We start from the raw sequence: 22,499 nt of genomic DNA, 5'->3' as shown, positions 1-22,499 counted from the left end.
TTTTCCTACTTGAAAAAGATTAAATGAAGAGAGAGAGAAAAACTATCTACTAACTTAGAGATAGTCTATAGAGAAAAACGAGGCAATGGATTAGAGAGCTATAGATATCTATGTAGACATACCATTGAAGTGGTTTACTATTAATATAGTCTATTGCTGAGATGTACATACTTTATAGATAATTCCTTACTTTACCATTACGGATGCTCTAATAGTCTGTTATGTTCGCGGCCGGATCCAAACTTTGCACACTTCAGTTAATTTGAACAACATCTATGTGACAAGTTTTATCATATACTACTATGTATGTATAAATTTAGTTTCTTCAGGTTGTGTACAAATTCTCGCTCAATTCAATACTTCAATAGTATTACCTCCATTTCTAAAATATAGTAACTTTTAGCTAAAAGTAGTTATATTCAAGGACTGAGTATGAGTACAGTACTTCATACTCCCAGCAACAAGTACACAAAAAAGTAATCATAGCATTACTTTCAGAATTCAGATAGCAGCACAAGTATGTGCACATAATTATCGTATCATCCCCTTCACATAGTGTATTGCCTAATATTTCATTAATAATAACCATATGTACAAGCTGCCATCACTTCGTCTTCTCCATGCCTACCACAACTTGATTCGTGTATGCACGCTTCCTACTACTTCATGCGTCACGCACCAATTTCCGTGCAGAGAACAAGTTGAGTGCCTTCCTCTTGCCTGCATCACAGGCTTGGATCATTGCGCACACATCGTTCTTCTCCAGGAACTTCTCACCGTTCACCAGAACCAGCGGTACGTACTGCAGAACCATCCTCTTGCACTGTCAACAAGATAACGTACGATTTCATCAAACGCATGTCACTCGTGTAGACATGTACATTAACCAAACTAGCATTATTGGGTCAGAGAGAGAATTTTTACAAAGTACTTCAAATGTTTTACCTGCTGCTGATGACCTTCAATCTTGTTGCATTCCTTGAGTAGTAATTGAATGATCTCAAACTGCAAACATCACACACAAGATGTTAGGGTCCAAATGTATGCTCATTATTTATTATCGATGTAATTGTGTAATCGAGGGAAAATCAATCACCTCTGCATCAGGATCTTTCAGTTTGGACGTAATTTCATCGATGATGTGGTGGCAGAATAAGCATGTGCTTTCACTTTTAACAGCTGATAAAAGAGCCATGTCCCTGCAGAGGCCATACTGTTTGCAGAACGCAGCTGGCTTGATCTCAGCAATTTTTGCAAAGACAAGAGTTGCATAGGAGTCCATAGTCTCAAGACACTGCAGAAATACAAAGTGATCATGTTATACTACTATTGTCCATGGAATATCTTTCCTGCTTGGTACTTTAGTAAGGGAATATAATTCCTACATGTGTCATATCTTTTGATCAAACTGATTGTATTTCTATTTTCTAATATACAGACACAATATATAAGATCTAACAAACCAAATCAAAAGGAAACAATTACCTTTTGCTCAAAGGAGAATGTCTGAGAACAAGTGTCATGAAGGATCGTCCTTATCTTATCTTGTATTTGTTTTTCACTAAGAAAATTGACAGCTTCACTTGTGATGTTTTCACAAGCCGAGCACAGTGAGCTGTGCTTGCTCCTCAGAAGAGTTACAGGTATCTTGGTCGACGCAATTTGCTCCTTGTACATTGGGCTAGCATCTTCCCCGATCTCAGTTGTTTTTAGATCAAGGACAACTGAGAAGGAATGAATAATAAACAAACAAATAAATAGAACGAAATAAGATTGTGAATTTTCAGTGCTACATAACTAATTTTGCCTAAATAAAATATCATGAAGGTCGTCAGCAAAAAAAATATCTATTACATATTTAAAAAGTAAGAGTAAACTATTGCTAATAATTGGGAAGCACATTCTCATTTCTGTGAAGCTGGAACTAGCTAATACTGTCACATTATGCGACATTGCATGTCTAGCCTTGTAGTATGTACCCATAATCCTTTTCATGAAGAAGTATGCACCCATAAGCAGTAATCGGTGTTGCAGAAATATAAAGAAGTAACACTGTTCAAAACATACCATAACTAGCATAAACAAATGAGTAATAACAAGCCCAGGTTTAACATACGAGAGAAATCAGAAATGCCAACAATGAGATTAGGCTATCCTCATTTTCTCTCTCTATGGAAAAAAATATCATCGATTGTGTACCAATGTATGAGATGAACATGGGACTTTGTAAAGAGTGCATGGCAAAGCTTGAACAAAAATAAAGGATGCATTTTGCAGGCAATGAATAACCAGGCTAAGAGGATCAGTAACAGGTTATTGTCAAGTTGAACTTCAACCAAATAAAATAATATTCACAGCAGCTGCCAATATATATAAATTTTACAATGATACTTTACTATGCACAATAAAAAAATTGTTCCATTTTCCCTTGAGAATGTTTGACATGTTCGTTCCAATCTGCATGCAGGAGGAGCATAGGTAAGGGAGGAAGGGAAGGTGTTTGATTAGGGCGTACCAAAATCGTTGCCTTGACCTTGAGCAGCTCCGCAGGTGACGATTAACAGGAGTAGGAGAAAGGAAGCAACTTTGAAATCCATCGCCTCTTTCTGGCTGCAATTGACCTGCAATTGAGTATGTGTGTGAAGAACAATTGGGGATTAATAACAGATAGGGCGGCCAAATCGAGAGATTGAGGAATCAAATCGCGACGATTCTAATCTAGGAGAGAAGAGGAAAAAGAAAGGGCCAGGCCGGGAATCCAATCCACACAAGAGAGGAAGCAGCAGAGGGAACAAGCAAGCAACTCGAGCTAGTTGACGATAGGGAAGGAAGAGAGGAGGGGGAATCGAAAGGGGAAAGACAACTCACAAATCGCAAGCGGCGGCGGCGGCGTAAATCCTTTCTGCTATGTTGGTTTGTAAAAAATCGATCTTGCCGCTGCAATTATGCCCTCCTGCAGGATTGATTGTAATAACAAGGGGATCGAAGAAGCAGAGAGGAAATCCTAGTCGTATCGGGGTGTGGTGTGGTTTCTGTTGTGTGGAGGGTATGAATTCGTGGAGGAAAAGGAAAAAAAAAACAGATTAGAACGCCGAATAGGATTGGATAGTTAGAGTCGGTTAATTAGACAGTGATTGGATTAGTTCATGCGGTTGGAAGTTGGATTTCGACACAACTGTGGGCTTCAGCTGTATGAAATGAGATGCGGCCCAATAGAAATTAAGGCCGGCCCACTCAAGGAGTGAGTAAAAAACAAAGGCCCATTGATACTGAAGGAATAAAAAGATTAAGGACAAAGTACACCGAAGGTCCCTCAACTTGTCATCGAATTACAAAATCGTCCCACAACCACAAAACCAGATATATAACGTCCCTTAGGGCATCAGCAACGTATGTCTACTGGTTGGGTATTAGTGCGGGCCCATGCCACAGGCGGCAGTAGGAGAAGACACCCTCCACAATGTTTATTTCTGAGAGACAGGCAATAAGGTGGGTCCACCAGTTAAAAAATCGACTCTGGCAGAAACCTTTCTATGCACAAGTTACGTTCCTGACTAATTTATGCGTACGTATCATTTTTTATTCCGTTGCTTCCGGTAGTAGTGCAATGACCCGGTTGTAACTATGCACCACTCTCACAATGTTTAATACCAGGTAGTAAGTAGTGATCTGACCCTTACTATCTGGTTTTTTACAACATTGTGGATGCCCTTAACTTACAAAACCGGCGGGTGAGTTAGCATGAGACCCACATTGGCCCCACATGTCAGGACGCCACGTCATCATCTCTCTCTTTCCCCTCCTCTCCCTTCCTCCTCCTCCTCCTCTCTCTCACTCATCTCCCTCTAGGCAAGCCGGCCGGCGGTGGGGAGGAGGTCACCAGGACGAGGAGGTCGGACGGCCAGCCAGCGATGCGGCGGTAGCAACTCGGCGGCGGCGACACGGGAGAAGGGGAGGGAGGCGACGGCAGAAGCACGAGGTGCTAAAGCAACCTCCATTAAAATCGAGCAGAAGAAGCCGAGGCGGATTTCGCATGAGCTAGCGCAAGCGTCGGCCATGGAGGAGGTCGTTGTCGGCAAGGAGCGCAAGCGCCCGTGCTGCGCGCTCATCGGCGTCGGCGACCACGGCGGCGGCGTGGCCGACGAGCCGGGTGGCGCGCGCGGCGGCGGGCGATAAGGACAAGCACAGCAAGGTGGTGACGTCGCGGGGGCTCCATGACCGCCGCGTCAGGCTGTCGGTGCCGACGGGCCATCGCGTTCTACAACATCCAAGACCGCCTCGGCGTTGACCAACCAAGCAAGGCCATCGAGTGACTCATTTGCGCCGCCACCGCCGCCATCGACGTGCTCCTGTCGCTCGACTGCTCTCTCGTCCTCCCCAACGCCACCCAGCTCCTCACCCGCTGGAGGCGGAGGCCGTCGAGCAGGCAGCCTTCGGAGGAGCAGGCGCGCACGAGGAAGGCTACGGTGGCAGCGTCGCCTAGGAAATCGGGAGAGAAGAGGCGGAAGACGAGGTCGGGGTGCGCGGCGCGGAGGGCGGAGTGCATCGCGAAGTTGAGGGCGCGGATGGAGGGGTGGATGTCGAGGCGCGAGGCGAGCACCTCGGCGGCGTTGGGCAGCCAGAGCTGGATCAGGAAGCCACCGACGTCGGGGAGCGGCAGCTCGTGCTCGTGCTCCGACGCGGGAGAAGGGAAGGGAGGCGGCGGCGGGAGCACGGGGGAGATAGAAGAAGATGAGCTCAAGCACGGCGGCGAGTGGAGTGGGGCGATGGCGAGGCGGAGCGACGGCGCGCGAAGTCGGAGAAGTGGCGGCGGGCGGAGAAGGCTGGCGAGGCAGTGGCGCGGAGCGGGGCGGTGGTGGACGACGACAGCGGCGGCCCACGCGCGCAGCTCCTCTCCTGCACGCCCGCCGGCTCCCGGCTCCTTCCCCGCCGCTCAGTTCTTCCGCGCCTCTGCCGCCCAGCTCCTCCCCCGTCGCCGACGCCGTCCAGTTCCTCACTCGCCGCCGGCGCCGCTCAGCTCCTCCGCGCTGGCCGTCCGCCGCGCCCATCGTACCCAGCCTTGTCGCCCGTTGAAAGGGGATGAGGGGAAGTAGAGGCTGACATGTGGGTCCCATGCTAAGTCAGCTGCCACGTCGGTCAAATCCGCCGAGAGACCTAGTTTGCAGTTGTTTTGTAAGTTAGGAGATACGTTGTATCCGGTTTTACGGTGGGAGGACTATTTTTTTAATTCGATGATAAGTTGGGGACCTTCGGTGTACCTTTTCCAAAGATTAAAAAGCCTAAAAAAAATGGTCGTCGACAGCAGGGTTCGAACCTGCGCGGGCGAAGCCCAACAGATTTCAAGTCTGTCTCCTTAACCACTCGGACATATCGACGCTGCTGTTTCGGATCTTGTGCTTTTTTAGTTAACTAGCTGAACCAACTACGCCATCAACAAAAAGATCAACCGCGTATATGATGATGATAGAAAGGTCCATACATTTTGTTGGCTTGTCACATCAATTCCTACTCAAGTTAAACACACACTATACTTCCACGTACAAGAGTCGATATTAACTTTGCCTTCCTTTTCTTTTTTTTTCTTTTGAATGTATTTTGCCTTTCGTTTTACTCATGCAATTCATTTTTTAGTTATAAACTCCTTTTCAGTCTTTCAGTCAAGTTCCATCGTGCTATAGTCCAAACCTAACCGATCATTTACCACCACATAAACTAAGCATATGTTACATTAAAACAAATCACATAGTACTTTCATTATTTCAAACGAACTTAATAATACATAAACACATGAAAGAAATTAAGGAAGATGTTGCAAACATATCCTCGAGAACACACGACACAATGTGCATTTGCACTACTGGACATGCACACCGCTTGCCTCTTAATCACTTAGTTAATTAATCCTTCTGCAGTTCTTCCTGATCTCCCCGTTTGATCCCGTCAACGGTGTGATGTCCCCCATCTTGATCATGCCCGTCACAAAATCAGCAAAGAATGTGCTCTGGCTACTAATGTAAGACTGAACCAGAGCATCAGTAGCTCCGCCATTGAAGAGCTCCTGATCAGAGTGCAGGAGCCCCTTCTTGACGACGAGGTTCTTGTAGTAGTTGTTCTCGAACACGGTTGGCGTCTGAAGATCCAAAGGTGCCAGATTGTTGTCACCTGAGCCTGAGCTACGAGGGCAGCCTGATTGCCTGCTCATCGCAAAGCCACTGTCGATGTTGGTTTCGTTGTATATGTGAGCTCTGAAGTTTGTGCATCGTGCTTGTCCAATGGTGTGAGATCCTGCAGGTACAATATGAAATCATGCTATCCTTAGTTTAGAATAATTTAGAATATTTAAGAGCTGAGCTTTTTGGTCTTTGCTTTTGTATAATATTGTGAATATTTTTGTTTTAGAAAGAAAGTATAGGTTCTTCACCATTCCCTAATTTTAATTGGAATAAAGAAAAAAAATCAACATTATTGGAACACATTATTAACAAACAGAACAAAAGGAACATTATCTGTGGTTGTAATTAACTTGATGGGTAGCCAGGGTTTATCAACTTTATTCTTGCTTTTGGGTTTTTAGGAAATAAATTAATTTTTGCTTTTGTAATTTAGCCAATTCACGGCATGTGATGGCAGACTGATCTTTTCGATTGGCAGCAGTCTGTACTGATTACTAACCTTAAAAAGAAAAGCCTGTACTATTTCTTCAGAAGCAAATTAACCCATACCGACAACGCAGACACGGTTAGGAGTACGTCATTACCTCAAATTAACTTTATGCCATCCCATCGACAACCATGCTTACCGACTTTGCTACTACGTTTTGTTTGGTTAACAAGTAAGTTAACAAATTGCATGTTAAACAGATGACACTGATTCTTTCTTTTTCTTAAAAAAAAATAAACAGGGGAGACAAGTGGGAACTCAGAGTCAGAGGTTATACTGCTAGTTGAATCTGAGATGTTTATCCAGACTTTCGTAAATGAATCATCTTGTCAAAGTAGTATAGGCTTGGAGAATGCCAAGTATGCTGCAAATTGAAAACGTAGCTATCTGTTCCGTTTGCGTGGTACCCAGCTGTGTGCAGATTGACACAAAAGCTACTGGTACTATTCAGAAACAGAAACAGAGTGTGAAATGAAGTTGTTCCGAACCTTTTTCCTTTTCCCTTCTAGAAGGGATTGAAAGATGGAACAGTTGTCGATGCTTGTTGATTTTGTCATGTGAATGAATTGATGCTTGCATTTTTAGTAAATTTTATTTTTTGTTAGTTAACAAGCTAGACTTAATTGAATGCTCAGTGGAAACAAAAGTACTAGTAACAGCTAGCTAGCTAGCACTAGCAGTGGTTACCGGAGAGGGCGACCATGTCTTTCTGGGAGAGGCCCTGCGCGGCGAAGAGGGAGGTGAGGTTGGCGAGTCCCGACGTCGGCGGCGGGATGTTGTTGTTTGCGCCGCTGAGGCTCGCCGTGCGCGAATCTCTCCGACCAACCTTCACGTCCCAGCTCGGCCCACCCAGCTGCATATACATATGTACCATTTTCAGTTTCAGTTTCAGTTGCAACATAGAGATCGAAGTAGGTGGACGTACGATGGCGACGCTGTCCCTGGCAGCGATGGCGAGGATGTCGGCGCAGGAGACGACGCCGGGGCAGATGGTCTCCACCGCCGACTTGATGGCGTCGATCACCTCGAACCCTCTGACGGAGCCGTTGTTGGGGTTCGCCATCTTCTCGCCGGTGAAGCTCGCCGTGTCGTCCAGCAGCAGCGATGCGTCGCAACCCTACACGTGCTTATGGTCATCGATCAGTCGCTGCAAGAATGGTTAGCCCAACACGTACCATGATCGATCGATGGTCAAACAGTTACTTGGACGAAGCAGTCGTGGAAGAAGAGGCGGACGATGGAGGCGCCGATACGCTTCTCATTGGCGATGGCGGACTGCATCCCGCACTTGACTGCGTCGAACACTCCCGGGCACGAGTATGAGTAGAAGCTCGGCGACAGCTGCGCCGACGACCCGCCGGCGACCGCGAGCACCACCACCACCATCACGACGAGGGAACACCTTGCTGACGAAGTTGGCTGAGCCATATTGCTCAAGCAGCTAGCTAGCAAGGTAGTGCCGTAATGCGTGCCAAAATATGCAGCACTAGTGCCTGGAGATAGCTAGGAGAGCTGTGGTGTGCATGTATTTATAGCTGCCCGGCGAGAAAGCTAGAGCTTCACAGAGGCACAAGAGTACGTAGCTAATTAATTAATTAACTAAGTAGAGTATGAATTAATATATGGTGTCTGCATGATTAGATTGCGTCATGATCATCTCTCGATCGATCGATACAGTATGTCTTAATGTTCACCTACTCTGTTGGACTTTGAGTTGATCATCAATCAAACCGTCCATGCTGAATATGCTGATGGCCGTCAGAGAATCAGACGCTTCCCACTATGCGAGGCCTGCACCTTCAACTAGCTGCACTGTCTATACCATCTTTCTTGCCGTGTCGGTCCTTTTTGCTGTGCCTTTTTCCTTATATTGTCAGGCACTGTGGAGTAGCCACGTATACTAGTGCACCATTCTCTTTTTTTTTTTGCAGTTTCAGAAAAAAAAGAATAAGAGAATGTACGCGTACTTTTAGCTATAGGATTTGGTACGTGAGAACACTTGGACCACGTCCAACAGTTATACACGCTTAAGTAAAGCTAAAGCATCATCATGCATGCCTACATATATATGCATAATGCATAGTATATATGTGTCTTTTGTAGTTGTTCCTTTCTCTTTTTCCCCCTTTTTCCTACGGGAGCTAGGCTAACACATGCAGTTAATTAACAAGCTGCTCATTATCAAATGATCGTATCATGGTAATCAAAGTACATGGCCTTGGAACCACCATTAATTCTCATCGCCATTTCAACTCGAAAGTAGCTACATAGACGTTCATGGTCAAAATATGTCTACGAGGGTCGACAATTCAGTCGTTTAGTATATGCTAGTCAAAGAAGATCATGTTGGTCGTTGGTTAATAAACTAAAGATTACTCACCTTTCAAGTTACTACTAGTATATGCAGTCAGCAAAAATTCTTTAGCTTTTACTAACTCGGATAACTTAAAATAGTATATGCGCAATGCAATTAATTTACTTCCGACATGATGCTTTTCTACCTGCCAGAGCATGGGTGCTAGCTTAGGCAGGAGTCCAAGCTGTTAAGCTTAAGCATGGGTGCTAGCTTAGGCAGGATCTCCATGCTGTTTTGCTGACGAATTTGAGAGATCAGGCCCCAATACACCTGAAGAAGGTTAGAATATTACTCTTGATGATACTCAGTTGCTTACACTGGTGGAGAAACCATCTTTGGTCGGTCGCCCAAAATTCACAATAGTCTCGGTTCCACTAAAAACCGGGATCTTTAGTCCCGGTTGGTGGCTACAGCGGACATATTTGATCTTTAGTCCCGGTTGATGTTACCAACCGGGACTAAAAATGATCTTTAGTCCCAGTTCTAAATCTGTCAGGCCTTGTCAGGCCCCCCGAGATCTTTAATCCCGGTTGATAACATCAACCGGGAATAAAGCGTATGCAGTAGCCCACGCACAAGCGCATGCGTAGCCCCTCTCTCTCTATCTCCCATCCTTATCTCGTTTTCTTCTCCTTCCTTATCTCCATCCTCTCCATCCTTCTCCTTCCATCCTCTCCCCTTGCTCTTCTCTCACCCCCTCTCCTCCTCCCCTCTCCCTCTTCCTCTTGCAGAGGCAGCCGACGGCGGCGGGATGGGGGACGGGCGCGGGCTGGCGGCGGCCGGAGGGGACGGGCGCGGGCTGGCGGCGGCCGGCCGGCGGTGGCGGGATGGAGGCGGCCGGGCGCGGGTTGGCGGCGGCCAGGCGCGGGCTGGGGCTGGCGGCGGCCGGCCGGCGGCGGCGGGATGGCGGCCGGGCGCGGGCCAGCGGGATGGAGGACGGCCGGCGGCGGCCTGGCGTGGGCCAGCGGGATGGAGGCCGGTCGCCGGCAGCCTCGCCCTCCCCTCCTCCAGATCCGGCCGGAGGGGAAGCGGCGGGATGGAGGACGGCCGGCGGCGGCCCGGCGCGGGCCGGCGGGATGGAGGTCGGTCGCCGGCGGCCTCGCCCTCCCCTCCCCCAGATCCGGCCGGAGGGGAAGCGGCGAGATGGGTGGCCGGCCGGCGGCGGGATGGGAGGCCGGCCAGTGAGTCGATTTTTTTTTGATTTTTTTTTAATTTGTGGTTTGGATGTTTTGATCTGTGAATGAATCTATGAATCGATATTGTGAATGAATCTGTGATGTTGTGAATGAGTATGTGACTCGATGTTGTCAATGAACCTGTGAATCAATATTGTGAATATATTTGTGATGTTGTGAATGAATATGTGAATGGATATTGTGAATGAATTTGTGGTGAATCTGTGAATCGTGCTGTGGAGTTGTGATGTGGATTTGGGGTTTGATTTGATGATATGCATACCACTCGATTCGGGAGAAAATAAAAAAGAAAAAAGGACCAGCTGATGGACTGCCGCTACCCTCTTTTTAGTCCTAGTTGATAACACCAACCGGGACTAACACCAACCGGGACTAAAGATCCCTATCTTTAGTCCCGGTTGGTGTCATCAACTGTTAGTCCCGGTTGGTGTCATCAACCGGGACTAAAGATCGATCTTTAGTCCCGGATTGGTAGTCCCGGTTTGAAAACCGGGACTACAGGGGGGATACGAACCGGGACTAAAAAGCACTTCTCCACCAGTGTTAGTATACTAGCTAGTTGGGTGCTCGTGCATAACAACCACTACTAGAGAAGTGATCTTTGTTGGGTTAGGCAAAAATCACAATAGTCCCGGTTCGAGTAGGAACCGGGAGTAAAAAATATCTTTAGTCCCGGTTTTAAAGCCCACTGGTATTTTTTGATCTTTAGTTACCAATCGGAACTAAAGATAAATCTTTAATCCCTAATGAGCTTGGTTGGTAACACCAACCGGGAGTAAAGATAGATCTTTAATCCCGGTTGATGATACCAACCGGGAGTAAATATCACTAATTCTCGCGTCATCCCCCTCTCTCTCATTTATCTCCACGTATCGCGCGCGCTCAGCCTCCTCTCTATCTTCTTTCTACTCCTCCACTCCTCCTCCTCTCTTATCCACTCCTCTCTTTCTTCTTTCCTTATCTTCTTTCTTACTATCTTCTCTTTGTCGGTGCAGGCAGGTGGTAGACGGCCGGGGGCACGCGGGGGGCGGCAGCGGGCACGCCAGAAGGAGGCGGCGAGTGCGCCGGAGGGAGGCGTGGGCGGCGGCCCGGCCGGATGCGCGTGGGCGTCAGCCCGGCCGGAGGGAGGCAACCGGCGGCAGGTGCGCCTGGATGGGAGGCAGCTGGCGGCGGGCAAGCTAGCCGGAGGGGATCGATGATTTTGTGTTGATTTTGGGGATGATTTTGTGATGGAAATTTGTGAATGATTTTTAGATGTTTTTGTGAATTTGTTGATGATTTTGAGATGTAAATTTGTAGATGATTTTAGATGTTTCTGTGAAGTTACGGATGAATTTGTGATGTCAATTCATGCATGATTTTGTGATGTTTCTGTGTGGATGATTTTGTTGTTGAGTTCGGTGCGAAATCAATATGCAAGTAGAAAAAAAACAATTAAAAAAAGAAAAGAAAGAGAGGCGACAGTCACGTGGCGCTAATATTTTTACTCCCGGCTCGTAACCCTAATTGGGACTAAAAATGGATCTTTAATTCCGGTTATTTCAACCGGAACTAAAGATGGACATCTTTAGTCTAGGATTCGGGGTCCCGATTTGCAACCTGAGAGTAAAGGGGGTTACAAACCGGGACTAAAGCCCACTTCTCTAGTAGTGAACTGAAACCTAAACTTAAATATAAAGTAATATTTCTGTTATTTTTCCCTTCTTCCTTTTTTACGCAAAAAGGTAGAATGACTCTACCTTATATCCATTAAAGAAATGGTGGTCAAAGGTACATAGCCAAGTGGCCAATGAAAGAGAAAAGGAATACAAGAAAAAGATAGACTGAAAACTGAAGAAGAAAGAAAAAGAAAGAGAAAAGGAAAGAAAAAAAAACAAAATTTCCCTTCTTTTTTACTAAAGGATATAATTAATGTTATTTTGCTCTTTTTTTTAACTGGCGAAGATAGGTAGGGGTGTGGCGTACTGGTGTAGATTAGTCTGGTTCATATAGGAAGCCTGTTTTCTTAAGTACACGGTTTTTTGACGAATCGATTTTTGAACAGCGCTTCATCTTGGGAAGGCCTTTTCTTGGGCAGGTGTTCTCTTTGTTAGATTGGTTTTCGAACGGCTGTGTTTTCTTAATGTACGTGGGTTAAGCGCCGCTTGTAGTGAGGGTAGGAGGAGGACGGCCTCTTGAAAGTATTATAGATTTATCAAAGATATGTGCATTCTTTGAAAAATGTTTTACGATTTTACAACCTAATCCTAATGTCGATACGGTATCTGCGTGCAATTATTTATCAAGACGAAGCTAATGGAAAATATTTGGCATTTATACCTACAACATACCATAGTATAACGATTAAAAAATGATACATAAAGACCTATTTATTTTCAAGATTATACTACATGTCCTTTTTTTTAAGAAAATCCTAAACCAACAAAAGAATGGCCTATTACATTTCCGTAAGTAAAAAGAAAAAAAACATAGATGCTATAAGAAAAAAAAAGTACAACATATCCCACAACTTAGACCCATCGCACAAACAACTAAAACAAATGACGGAGCACAGCATATACGTATCGTTGCCAAACTTGACACAAAAGTATCGTAACATGAAAAACTTCACAAATACGTGTCATTATTGTTGAACTTGCCGTCCAGTGACACAGCAGCTCGGATCTTAAGATGGACGCATCATCGAACCTATCTGTTATCGTGGTAGCAGTTAATGCCTTAATGGCATCGACTAATCGCTTGCTTAATGGACTCCTAGAGGAAGGAGTAGTAAATTAAGTTAGTCCTTACTACGGAAAGGACGAGCAAGATACATAAGGCCGGTCGATATAGGAAGTACATTATGAAATTAACTAGCAGGACAACATTGTTAGGTGGAGTGTCAGAATTAAGAATCAATTAGGCAAAGCAAGCAGCTGATGCAGTACAAATATTCGATATGGATCGTACTCACCAAACCTAAAACTCAACATAGTACGTGTACTCCCTGTTACTCCCTCCGTACTTATAAAGAAAATCGTTTTGGACAGCGACACGGTCTTTAAAATATAACTTTGACTTTTTATTTTTATAAAAGTATTTATTGAAAAATGATATATATATACTTTTATGAAAGTATTTTTCCAGACAAATCTATTCATATAATTTTTACATTTTCAAACTCAACGACTTGAGAGATTCATGATTTATATTCCCAAGGTTTGACTTAAGCATTGTCCTAAACGTCTTTCTTTGCGAGTACGGAGGGAGTATTGCAGATTAAATTGCAAATCGATCCTTAATTACCTTTAAGATGAAACATGCATTGAGCCTGAAAGCATCATATTGCCATACATGCATGTGATCAATTGAAGTAGTGGACAAATGGCATTTCAGGTCTTTGATTTAACCAATCGAAAATGGAGACAAGTCAAAATGTTCTTCCGGTAGCTCAAATGTCTCATTTTGTTTTCGGGGTATGTTTTTAGGAGAAGGCTGCACTTTATCAAGAAACCTTTTCTGGAACTACCTACCTAGCCAATTAACCATGACAAAACGTCTAGCTTGTTTCTTGTATACTATTCCCTCCGTTTCTAAATACGTTTCTAAATATTTGACGCTGTTGATTTTTTTAACATGTTTAACCATTCATCTTATTCAAACAAATTAAGTAATTATTAATTCTTTTCCTATCATTTGATTCATTGTTTATACTTTCATATATACATATAGTTTTATATATTTTACAAAATTTTTTTGGATAAAACGAACGGTCAAACATGTGCTAAAATGTTATCGGTGTCAACCATTTAGAAACGGAGGGAGTATATAGTACTCCCTCCGTCTCATAATATAAGGGATTTTGAGTTTTTGTTTGCAACGTTTGACCACTCGTCTTATTCAAAAAATTTTGAAATTATTATTTATTTTATTTGTGACTTACTTTATTATCTACAATACTTTAAGCACAACTTTTCGTTTTTTATATTTGTAAAAAAAATTGAATAAGACGAGTGGTCAAATGTTACAATCAAAAACTCAAAATCCTTTATATTGTGGGACGGAGGGAGTAGCATAGAATTTTAGCCAACCGAATTCAGTGCTAGATGGCTGCTGAATGCATCCGGTCATGCAGGTTTATTTGCTTTTGGAGCGCAATCAATGGAAGTTTTGGCTGACCAAACAGGACCAAATCTGCATACATGTCTAGTACTCTAGTCTACTGCAGGAGGAAAACAGAGACCATGCATCTGCAGTATATTAACAAGTCAATAGCCTACAGTGTGGTAGCTAGTTAAGCTACTTAGCTAGACCAGACAGGCCGGCTAACATTAACAAAAGTTAAAGAGCTGTTAAGATGTAAAGAGACTGGTCAACAATCAAAAGATGGAGATTGGGCAACAAGGCTAATACTAAGTTCCATCATGCATTCTTGTTAAGATAAAAAACTGATATGATATGGAGTTGCATCTGAAAAGATTTGGCTCCTAGAGGTAAGGTGTACAGATGCACATCCAACTGCATGCAAACCATCAGTTTTTAAACACAATAATTATAAACTTTGGTCCGCTAACCCACTACTATATTTATAAATTTCATCAAACACCATTAGAAACATTTATATCCTTACAAACTAGGCGTTCATCAGAACCGTGGAAACAGTTTTTAATATAATAGTCTTCAAACGTTCTTATTCGCAAGGAGGTTATATACCGTGCAATCAAGCATTAAATTCAGTTTCTAAGTCAATTTTAAAGACAACTAAAAATCGACTATTGTTTGTGATATTAAAAAACAATGTACAAATAGAAACTATAATTTACCTATCTTATTGTAAGTCATATATATGAACCTTGATTGTGGGAATTTAAGTACAAAGATTATAAATCTTGGTCTACTAACCTCTAGATATGTATGTATTATTCTTTTCACCCTTTTTCCTTTGTTCCTTGGTAAGTTGGTAGATCAACTCGAGAAGCTTAACCGATATATGCAACAATATCATGCCATCCACCATGTGCTCCATCACTCATTGGCCACCTCCTAGGTGCTACCTACGCATAACCTATCCACTCGTAATTGCGGCTCTTTCTTTCATCTCTCTCGTAGTATTGGCCTTCTCTGCCTTCAACATCATTTGCTATTGGATCCACTGTCATAACACAAATTGTCTCCTATCACTCTCTTCTTAGAGCCTCCAAAACTCTTCTCACTTCTCAACACCGACTCAATGTCGAAGCCATTGCTTGACCGTCTCCGTCACACAATGTTAGTCTTTTGTACCAAATCGATGCCCCTCTAAATGAGGAAACCCTCAAAATTTTGACAATCTAATCCTTTTAGACAACTTATTTGAAGAGTAAACCATGCCAAAAACTTATTTAAAAAATGAACTGTCACCTCAACGTCATCGGGATTGGCGCTGAGGTCCAATGGCTCAGCGCCAACGACCATGGCGCTAAGCGTTGCCACGCTGGTGGAGCCGTGGGCGGGGGGTCAGCACCATGCATTTTGGTGTTGACCCCATATACATATTATATCCAGAACATATTAGTATAGTTATGAACTTAAGTGTAGCACAATAGTGAAGCCATCCTTTATCAAGCGAGAGACTTGGGTTCGATCCCTATGTCTTGCAATTTTTTTGTTTCTTTTCCCGTGATTAAGGCAAGCAAAGAATGAGTAACGAGAATGAGAAGAACCTAGGATCTCTTGGTTTCTTGTCTAGCAGTTAAACCATCAAAGCACATTGAAGGCAATGACAAAAATTAGCACAAACTCCACTTATCACCGTACAAGAGGTTAGCGCCAAAGTACATAGCGCTGACCCCATCCAACCTCATGTCCCCGCCAAGGTGGCAACACTTAGCGCCATGATTGTTGGCACTGAGTCATTGGACCTCGTAGACCACGTTTTACTTTTTAAATAAGTTTTTGACACGGTTTACATTTCAAATAAGTTTTCTAAAAGGGTCAAATTATCAAAATGTCGAAGGAAACCCTCGTAAAAGTCTCCATCTCACTCACATGTTCAACCACAAAACTTAATCACATGTCGAGTTTGTCAAAGGTTAACAATTATCGTAGACACATGAATTGAGGAGCAAATTGGAAGGTCATAAATTTGTAAAATTTCCTCAATTTTATGTTGAACTTCTTTTAGCACATCTGATGTACATACGATCGAACATTTTAACAATTATTTGTTTTGTTTTCCTTAAAAAAGCTCACCATCAAATTTGTGAATTATGAGGGGTATGAAGGAAAATATCATCTTAACCCGAGGTTATCCGTTGGAATTAAACACCAGCCAATCTTGTAATGAACAGAGCTTTTGTCACTGACATATGGGCCCACATGTCAGTGATAGAGGATCCTGATCCCCAATCTCCTCCCCTGCAGGCCGCCGCGCCGGAGAGCGGAGACCGTCAACATCCTTCTTCCTCCTCGAGGTCTCGCGGCGGCGTTAGCTTCAGCCTCGGATTCAAGAGGACATGGAGGCGGCGGGCGGGCAGCTGGAAGCGGCGCTGCTCCACATCATGCAACGCCACCACCACCAATCCCTCCATCAGCGCAACAAAACCGGTAAAACCCCTATTGATTTTGCCCAAAACCAAATTTTTTGATGAAATTTCTACCTTTGATTTCTCGAATTGCTCATTCTCCCCCGTTGAACACATGTAGAGAGAGCAAAGGTGGATGCTGTGAAGAGCGCGGCGCGGGTTGCAGATCTTCTCGTGGCCACGGTTGACGGTGGAGTGCAGGAGCTCTACATCAACGAGAGGCGCATAGAGTTTGAAGCCCGCGCGCTGCTTGCTACAATCGCGCGGTACAAGAAGCAGACTGACCAGTGGCTTGCTGCCACCAACGCAATGAACTCTGTCTTGAAGGTCTACTCACCTCCCCTTTATCTCCTTTTCTTTTAGACGCTTTTCTCCGGTTCATGGATACTGCTCTTACTAGAGCACCAATCACATGCTCTTTTATCGTCAAATAATGAAAAATGAGATGACATTGCTTGGATTGCTTTCTTTTGGTGCAGTTCATTTTCCCCAAAAGTATCCATGTGTAGCACTGCATTTGGAATAACATGATAAATTCGATAGTACAATGCTGGGCAATTTGCATAGCTTCCTTAGTCGATCATATTCCATTTCTTGTTGCTGAAACATCTGTTGTTTTATTTTGTTACAGGAAATTGGAGATTTTGAGAACTGGATGAAGATCATGGATTTCGACTGTAAAAGTATAAATGCAGCTATCCGTAACATTCACCAATCCTGACTCTGCTTTCGACTATGGTGTTAGGAATATTTTATCCTGTTCCTACTCAGCTAGCACCTTTTTTTTTCATTTGAGTTGTCAACTCTGTTGTATAGGACTGGTTTGCTCTACACAATGGAAAAACAAAACCTTCCCAATCGTTTTAGTGGGAAACCTCCTGTGGGAAACAATATATTTTGTTGCAAATATTTGTCTACCTCAGAAAATAAATATTGGTTCTAAGGAGAAATCTCGATCTACTATATGACAAATTGTATACTCTTGACTATATTGTCAACTTTTTCACTTTGCTATTGAATATGACGATATATTCATGATATGATATATTACTAGCTTTTCCTTGTTGCTGATATAGGCTCTTGCATATCTGCATATCAAGTGCAGACAGTAGGAAAATATCTAATGCTCAAATTTTCCTTTTCAAATAAGCATGATTGCCGCATTTCTTAATGTTCATTTTGATCATCCTGTGATCATATATATACCTGAACCCTACACAATTGATATGCAATTTGTCAACTTGGATATACTACGGTGAAGAAACTATAGCTGAATATTAGAATTAAGCCAAGTAATGATCAATGCCAGCATGATAAGTCATTCTGAACAGCTGTTCTTAAGCATTATTATTACAAGTTTGTTTTAGTCATGAACTTCATCAACCATAGTAAGAGGCTTGGAGCCGAGTTTTGTTATCAACGATCTTTCAAGTGCAAGAATTGTAGATGAAAAGATGAAAGGCCATATAAACTGTTACACCAGTTGCCTTTTTATGCCATTTTATTCTTTCACATATGTGTTCTTCAATAGCAATACAGACACCTTTCAAGACGACTACAGCATCAGGAAAGGGACACTTCTCCCTTCTCTGAAGATTATACTCTTCCACACAGGCACACACAGGCTTAGACTGTAAAAATTATGACCTAGTTTACCTTCCTGCAGTTCTTCCTGATCTGTCCACTGGATCCAGTAAGGGGGTCGATGTTGCCCATCTTCACTATTGCTGCGCTGAAATCAGTGAAGAATGTTGCCATGTTTGATGAGTAGGTGGTCGTCTGGGAATCTGCTGAACCACCATTGAATAGTTGCTGGTCAGAATGCAGGACACCCTTCTTGTTCAGCAGGTTCTTGTAGTAAAAATTGTCAAAGGTGTAGGGTGTCGATGCATCAAGGGGGGATATGTTATTGTCGCCGGTCGTGTTTGGACAATTTGATTTCAGAGATGTTGCCAGGGAAGTGTCGATGTTGGTCTCACTGTAGATGCGGTTGCGAAAATTGACGCACCTTGCCTGGCCTATGGTGTGAGCCCCTGGCACATATTTTTATTTGATGTTAGTGATCAATTGATGAGTAGCATCTTGATACTAAACAACTTGTTGGGGTTGCACCATGATATATTGATACTCTACGTAAATGTAACACCACTTGTACAGTTTGTTTTGACAATCAAGCTTCAGCAAGGATAGCTGTTTTATTTTATGGTTTTATTATAGATGGTATTATATACCAAAAAGTTCAATTTACATACACAGTACCTGAGAGTGCAATCATGTCAGTTGCGCTTAGTCCTTTGTTTGAAAAAGACTTGGTGAGATCACCCAGGTCAAGGGTTGGTGCTGGAATGTCATTGTTTGCAGTATCCAGGCTTGCTGTTGTTGAGTCGCGCCGTCCCAGCTGGACAACCCAAGTAGGACCTCCTAGCTGAAAAATAAATTGTCAGTTTTTATATGTCACTACTGATTATATTTTATAAATATCAATCAATTTATTTACTATCTTTGACAACTTGACTTTTAATACTTTGTAAGGCTTGTTTTGGTATAGAATTTCATAGCTATACATAAAGAGTTATGTTTTGTTCATTTCAGTTGCTCATCTACTGATGTCAGGAGTTCCTGTTAACTTTTTAAGACAGACAAATAACTAACTCTTAGTTTGATATCCTTTGTATTTTCTCCCCTTACCGCAAAAACAGAGTCGCGTGCTGCCACAGCAAGGATGTCAGCACATGACACCACCTGCGGACAGATCCCCTCAACCTGTGCCTTGATGTTGTCTATAACATCGAATCCACGCAGAGAGTTGTTGTTCGGGGCGGCGGTCTTCTCTCCAGTGAAGGTTGGGGTGTCATCTAGCAGCACCGATCCATCACAACCCTGCATTGTCAGAATACTGAAGGTTAGTACTTGATACTTAGAAGTGAGAAAAACTTGAGTATCTGTACAGGTTCTGGACACTTTCATTGACAAAGCAGTCATGGAAGTGGAGGCGGAGCAATGATGCACCCATGCGGTTCTCCTTTGCTACGGCAGATCTCACCGCTGTTCGGATGGTGGACAGTGCATTAGGGCATGACTTATCATAGAAATTTGCGCTAAGCTGAGCTGAAACCAAGTGTGCAGCAAACAACAAGGCAATGACACTGCAGGCGAAGGGTTTAGGGGAAGCCATTTAGTTCAGGCTTGAGTGCAATGTGCTATCTGCCAGTCAAATGTGCATGGATATTTATAGGCAGAATTCAGTGCACATGCTCAATTGGTCATATGTATATTGTTGTGGCTTTGTAATTCTTTGCATTTTGTTAGTTGATCTTCCTTTTTTTTGTATCAGGCTAATTAATGGAAAACTCTACAGTCAGAAAGTGCATGCAAGTGGAGAGGATCAGATGGGGGCATGCCAACATGACAAGATACCCTTTGTGGTTTGGTCTTTTGATCCCTCCACTAAGATGTAACCATCTAGAAGAATTACTGAAGAACCAAATGGATAGCTCCAAAACTCGAGGTAAATATTATCCATGAATGCACATGTGTTTTGCTCCCTTTTAGTATAAACAAGATTGTGTGGTTTTGTACCCCTTTCTGTACAGAAGAATGTTGACATATTTTTTGGTGACAAAATTAATAGTTTAATTGACTAATCGTATAATGGAGGCGTTTAGTAGTGGAAAAAGTTGAATTTGAGGTTTTCTGACTTGAGTGACAAAAAATTGAATTTCTGCTGGATGGTAGGTGAATGATCTTATCAGTTATCATTGAACTTGTTATTTCTTATTGTTCAGGTTGACTTGTTCTTCTACAATATCGTTGTTGTAGTTTTTAGTACAACCTAGCCAAAACTGTTGTGGTTTAAGCTATTTGGGTAAAATATTTTAGGACTTACAAGGATTCAACTTATACATAAAAGTTCTGTATTAGACAATAGCTATTGCAGTTGTCAATAAGCTGTGCTAGACTGTATCCGCTTAACAGCCTGGAATATTCGATTTCGGTCACCGGGTACAAAGTCGGGATGACTACATATGTTTACTGAAGTAATATTAAATACACTACTACGTCGGAAACACTAAAACCACAGTTTGCTAATGGTTATTGAAAACTCGAACTATGGTATCAACAAATAGCTGTAGTAGTCCACAAATTAGAGTGGCTGCATTGAGATAATATATGTACTTTGGGCATGATCAGTTGGGTCATAACTTCAGGTGTGAACTAATTCGTTAGCCGGAGATACTTTGTCAACAAATTGTGCACCTTAAGTCACTTTTAGCAGTGTGATCTCCTTTCTTTTATTTTAAAACATGAAAATAATTAACTATTAGGAAGATAGAGGAGTATCATTAACCAATCCTATATTCCATGTATGCAAACCCCCCAAACTTTGGAAGTTTCTCTTGATTGTCGAATATTTTCATTGTTCAATTTGGAGGAGCTTTTCCTCTGGATGTCAATGGTGTTTTCAACTGCTTCTGTTACCTATCTGTTCATTCGAATTGATATGTGCATTTGCATACAACTGCAGAATATGGTGGTATCTTTCACAAGCCGCATCCAAGGACTAGTGACTCGGAAAATTGTGCTCAATCCTTGCATAGCCAATTGATGTATGTTGACTCGACTGCATGTATACACTGAAGTAAGATGGATAGAGTGGGAGCAGTTGGGCTGGTGGTGAGTGGTGAGCACAAGCACAAACCAAAAGCACAGCAGAGCAAAGCAAAGGAAATGGCCGCCATCTCTTTCAAAGAATATTCAGTGCCTTATTGTATTTGCAGCAGCAAAGCCACTCACTACTTATTTTAATTATCTTGGATTCTGCAAAGAAACAAGATTTTGACGAAGCTGATTGTGCCAGACGGCCTGTTTGTGGATAAAACGGTACCTACCTAGCTTGTAACAAGAATAATCTTCTTCAATGACTTGGGGTGGTTCGATCTGCGTGATCTAAGGCCATTCCCAACTCAATGATTAAGATGATGTCTATAGCATTAAATAAGCAGCCACTTAGAGCAAGTTTAATGGTATAACCAACTACTAGCTCCAATTCATCGATAGCTAATTTAATAGCTCATTCTCATTCATACAATAGTTATATACTACACTATTAATATATGGTCCCACCTGTCATACACACACTGCGTCTTGGAGTCCGTGCTACAGCTGGCTGCAAATCTGTAGCCCATTCCTTTTCTCTCTCCTTATTTATCTTCTTAAAATATATTTGTAGCTGGCTTATAGCCTGCTATCGTACTTGCTCTTAGGATGAAAAATGATGTGGCAAGTGAAAAATGAGGAAATAGAAGGAAACCATGTCTTGCATGAGACATGATTTCTACACAATATTCAAGATACCATGTGAGATAAGTAGCATTAAAGTTAAGTATGGAGTAGTGGTGTTTGCATTAGAAAAGTAGTGTCTAGTACTAGTTTCTTGATGATATGAAGTTTATGGAAACTATATCTGATCTCTTGGGTTGGGAATGGCCTAATAATGGCAGTATCGCAATCAGTATCTCTGTTTAATTGATTATTACAAAGAAACAAATGTTTGGTTTTGGTTGATTTGAAAAGTCATCAGTCCACACCTTATACTGCATGCTGCAAAAGCACATGTTGAACGGCGACATGGTATGACTTTTGTGTTGGTGCTAGGCACATGAAGCTCCATCTTTAGCTTCTAGCATAATTAGGCTGAGGGTGTCGAGTAAAATGCCAGTCATAGATTGAAGCAAATTTATGTAC

General features: G+C 42.9%; 4 protein-coding genes, 1 long non-coding RNA gene and 1 other non-coding gene across 6 annotated transcripts; 2 read left to right on the top strand and 4 right to left on the bottom strand.

Moving 5' to 3' along the window:
* Positions 1-397: 397 nt before the first annotated feature.
* Positions 398-3,086, bottom strand: LOC127754466 (uncharacterized). The gene is made up of 6 exons (XM_052280015.1): positions 2,869-3,086; positions 2,516-2,621; positions 1,486-1,724; positions 1,097-1,294; positions 946-1,005; positions 398-823 (listed from the first exon to the last, which is right to left on the bottom strand). Exons 2-6 carry the CDS (start codon positions 2,595-2,597, stop codon positions 665-667), a joined length of 738 nt encoding a protein of 245 aa, XP_052135975.1. The 5' UTR covers positions 2,598-2,621; positions 2,869-3,086; the 3' UTR covers positions 398-664.
* A 2,207-nt stretch (positions 3,087-5,293) lies between these two features.
* Positions 5,294-5,375, bottom strand: TRNAS-UGA (transfer RNA serine (anticodon UGA)). Its single transcript has one exon. It is a non-coding gene; the product is annotated as a tRNA-Ser (tRNA).
* A 353-nt stretch (positions 5,376-5,728) lies between these two features.
* On the bottom strand, positions 5,729-8,167 carry LOC127754462 (peroxidase 4-like). Its single transcript, XM_052280010.1, has 4 exons — positions 7,864-8,167; positions 7,586-7,777; positions 7,348-7,513; positions 5,729-6,285 (listed from the first exon to the last, which is right to left on the bottom strand). The coding sequence occupies exons 1-4, from the start codon at positions 8,086-8,088 to the stop codon at positions 5,894-5,896; spliced, it is 975 nt and encodes a 324-aa protein (XP_052135970.1). The 5' UTR covers positions 8,089-8,167; the 3' UTR covers positions 5,729-5,893.
* Positions 8,168-16,532: 8,365 nt separating this feature from the next.
* LOC127754468 (biogenesis of lysosome-related organelles complex 1 subunit 1) lies at positions 16,533-17,799 on the top strand. The gene is made up of 3 exons (XM_052280018.1): positions 16,533-16,776; positions 16,876-17,081; positions 17,386-17,799. The coding sequence occupies exons 1-3, from the start codon at positions 16,686-16,688 to the stop codon at positions 17,473-17,475; spliced, it is 387 nt and encodes a 128-aa protein (XP_052135978.1). The 5' UTR covers positions 16,533-16,685; the 3' UTR covers positions 17,476-17,799.
* Positions 17,800-18,219: 420 nt separating this feature from the next.
* LOC127754463 (cationic peroxidase 1-like) lies at positions 18,220-20,013 on the bottom strand. Its single transcript, XM_052280012.1, has 4 exons — positions 19,720-20,013; positions 19,443-19,634; positions 19,014-19,179; positions 18,220-18,787 (listed from the first exon to the last, which is right to left on the bottom strand). Exons 1-4 carry the CDS (start codon positions 19,927-19,929, stop codon positions 18,402-18,404), a joined length of 954 nt encoding a protein of 317 aa, XP_052135972.1. The 5' UTR covers positions 19,930-20,013; the 3' UTR covers positions 18,220-18,401.
* Positions 19,221-21,870, top strand: LOC127754470 (uncharacterized). The gene is made up of 3 exons (XR_008012834.1): positions 19,221-19,656; positions 20,089-20,262; positions 21,280-21,870. It is a non-coding gene; the product is annotated as an uncharacterized LOC127754470 (long non-coding RNA).
* Positions 21,871-22,499: the final 629 nt, after the last annotated feature.

Source organism: Oryza glaberrima, chromosome 11, assembly GCF_000147395.1.
Source record: "Oryza glaberrima chromosome 11, OglaRS2, whole genome shotgun sequence".
Taxonomy (NCBI): domain Eukaryota; kingdom Viridiplantae; phylum Streptophyta; class Magnoliopsida; order Poales; family Poaceae; genus Oryza; species Oryza glaberrima.
This window is presented reverse-complemented; position numbering and strand designations above follow the sequence as displayed.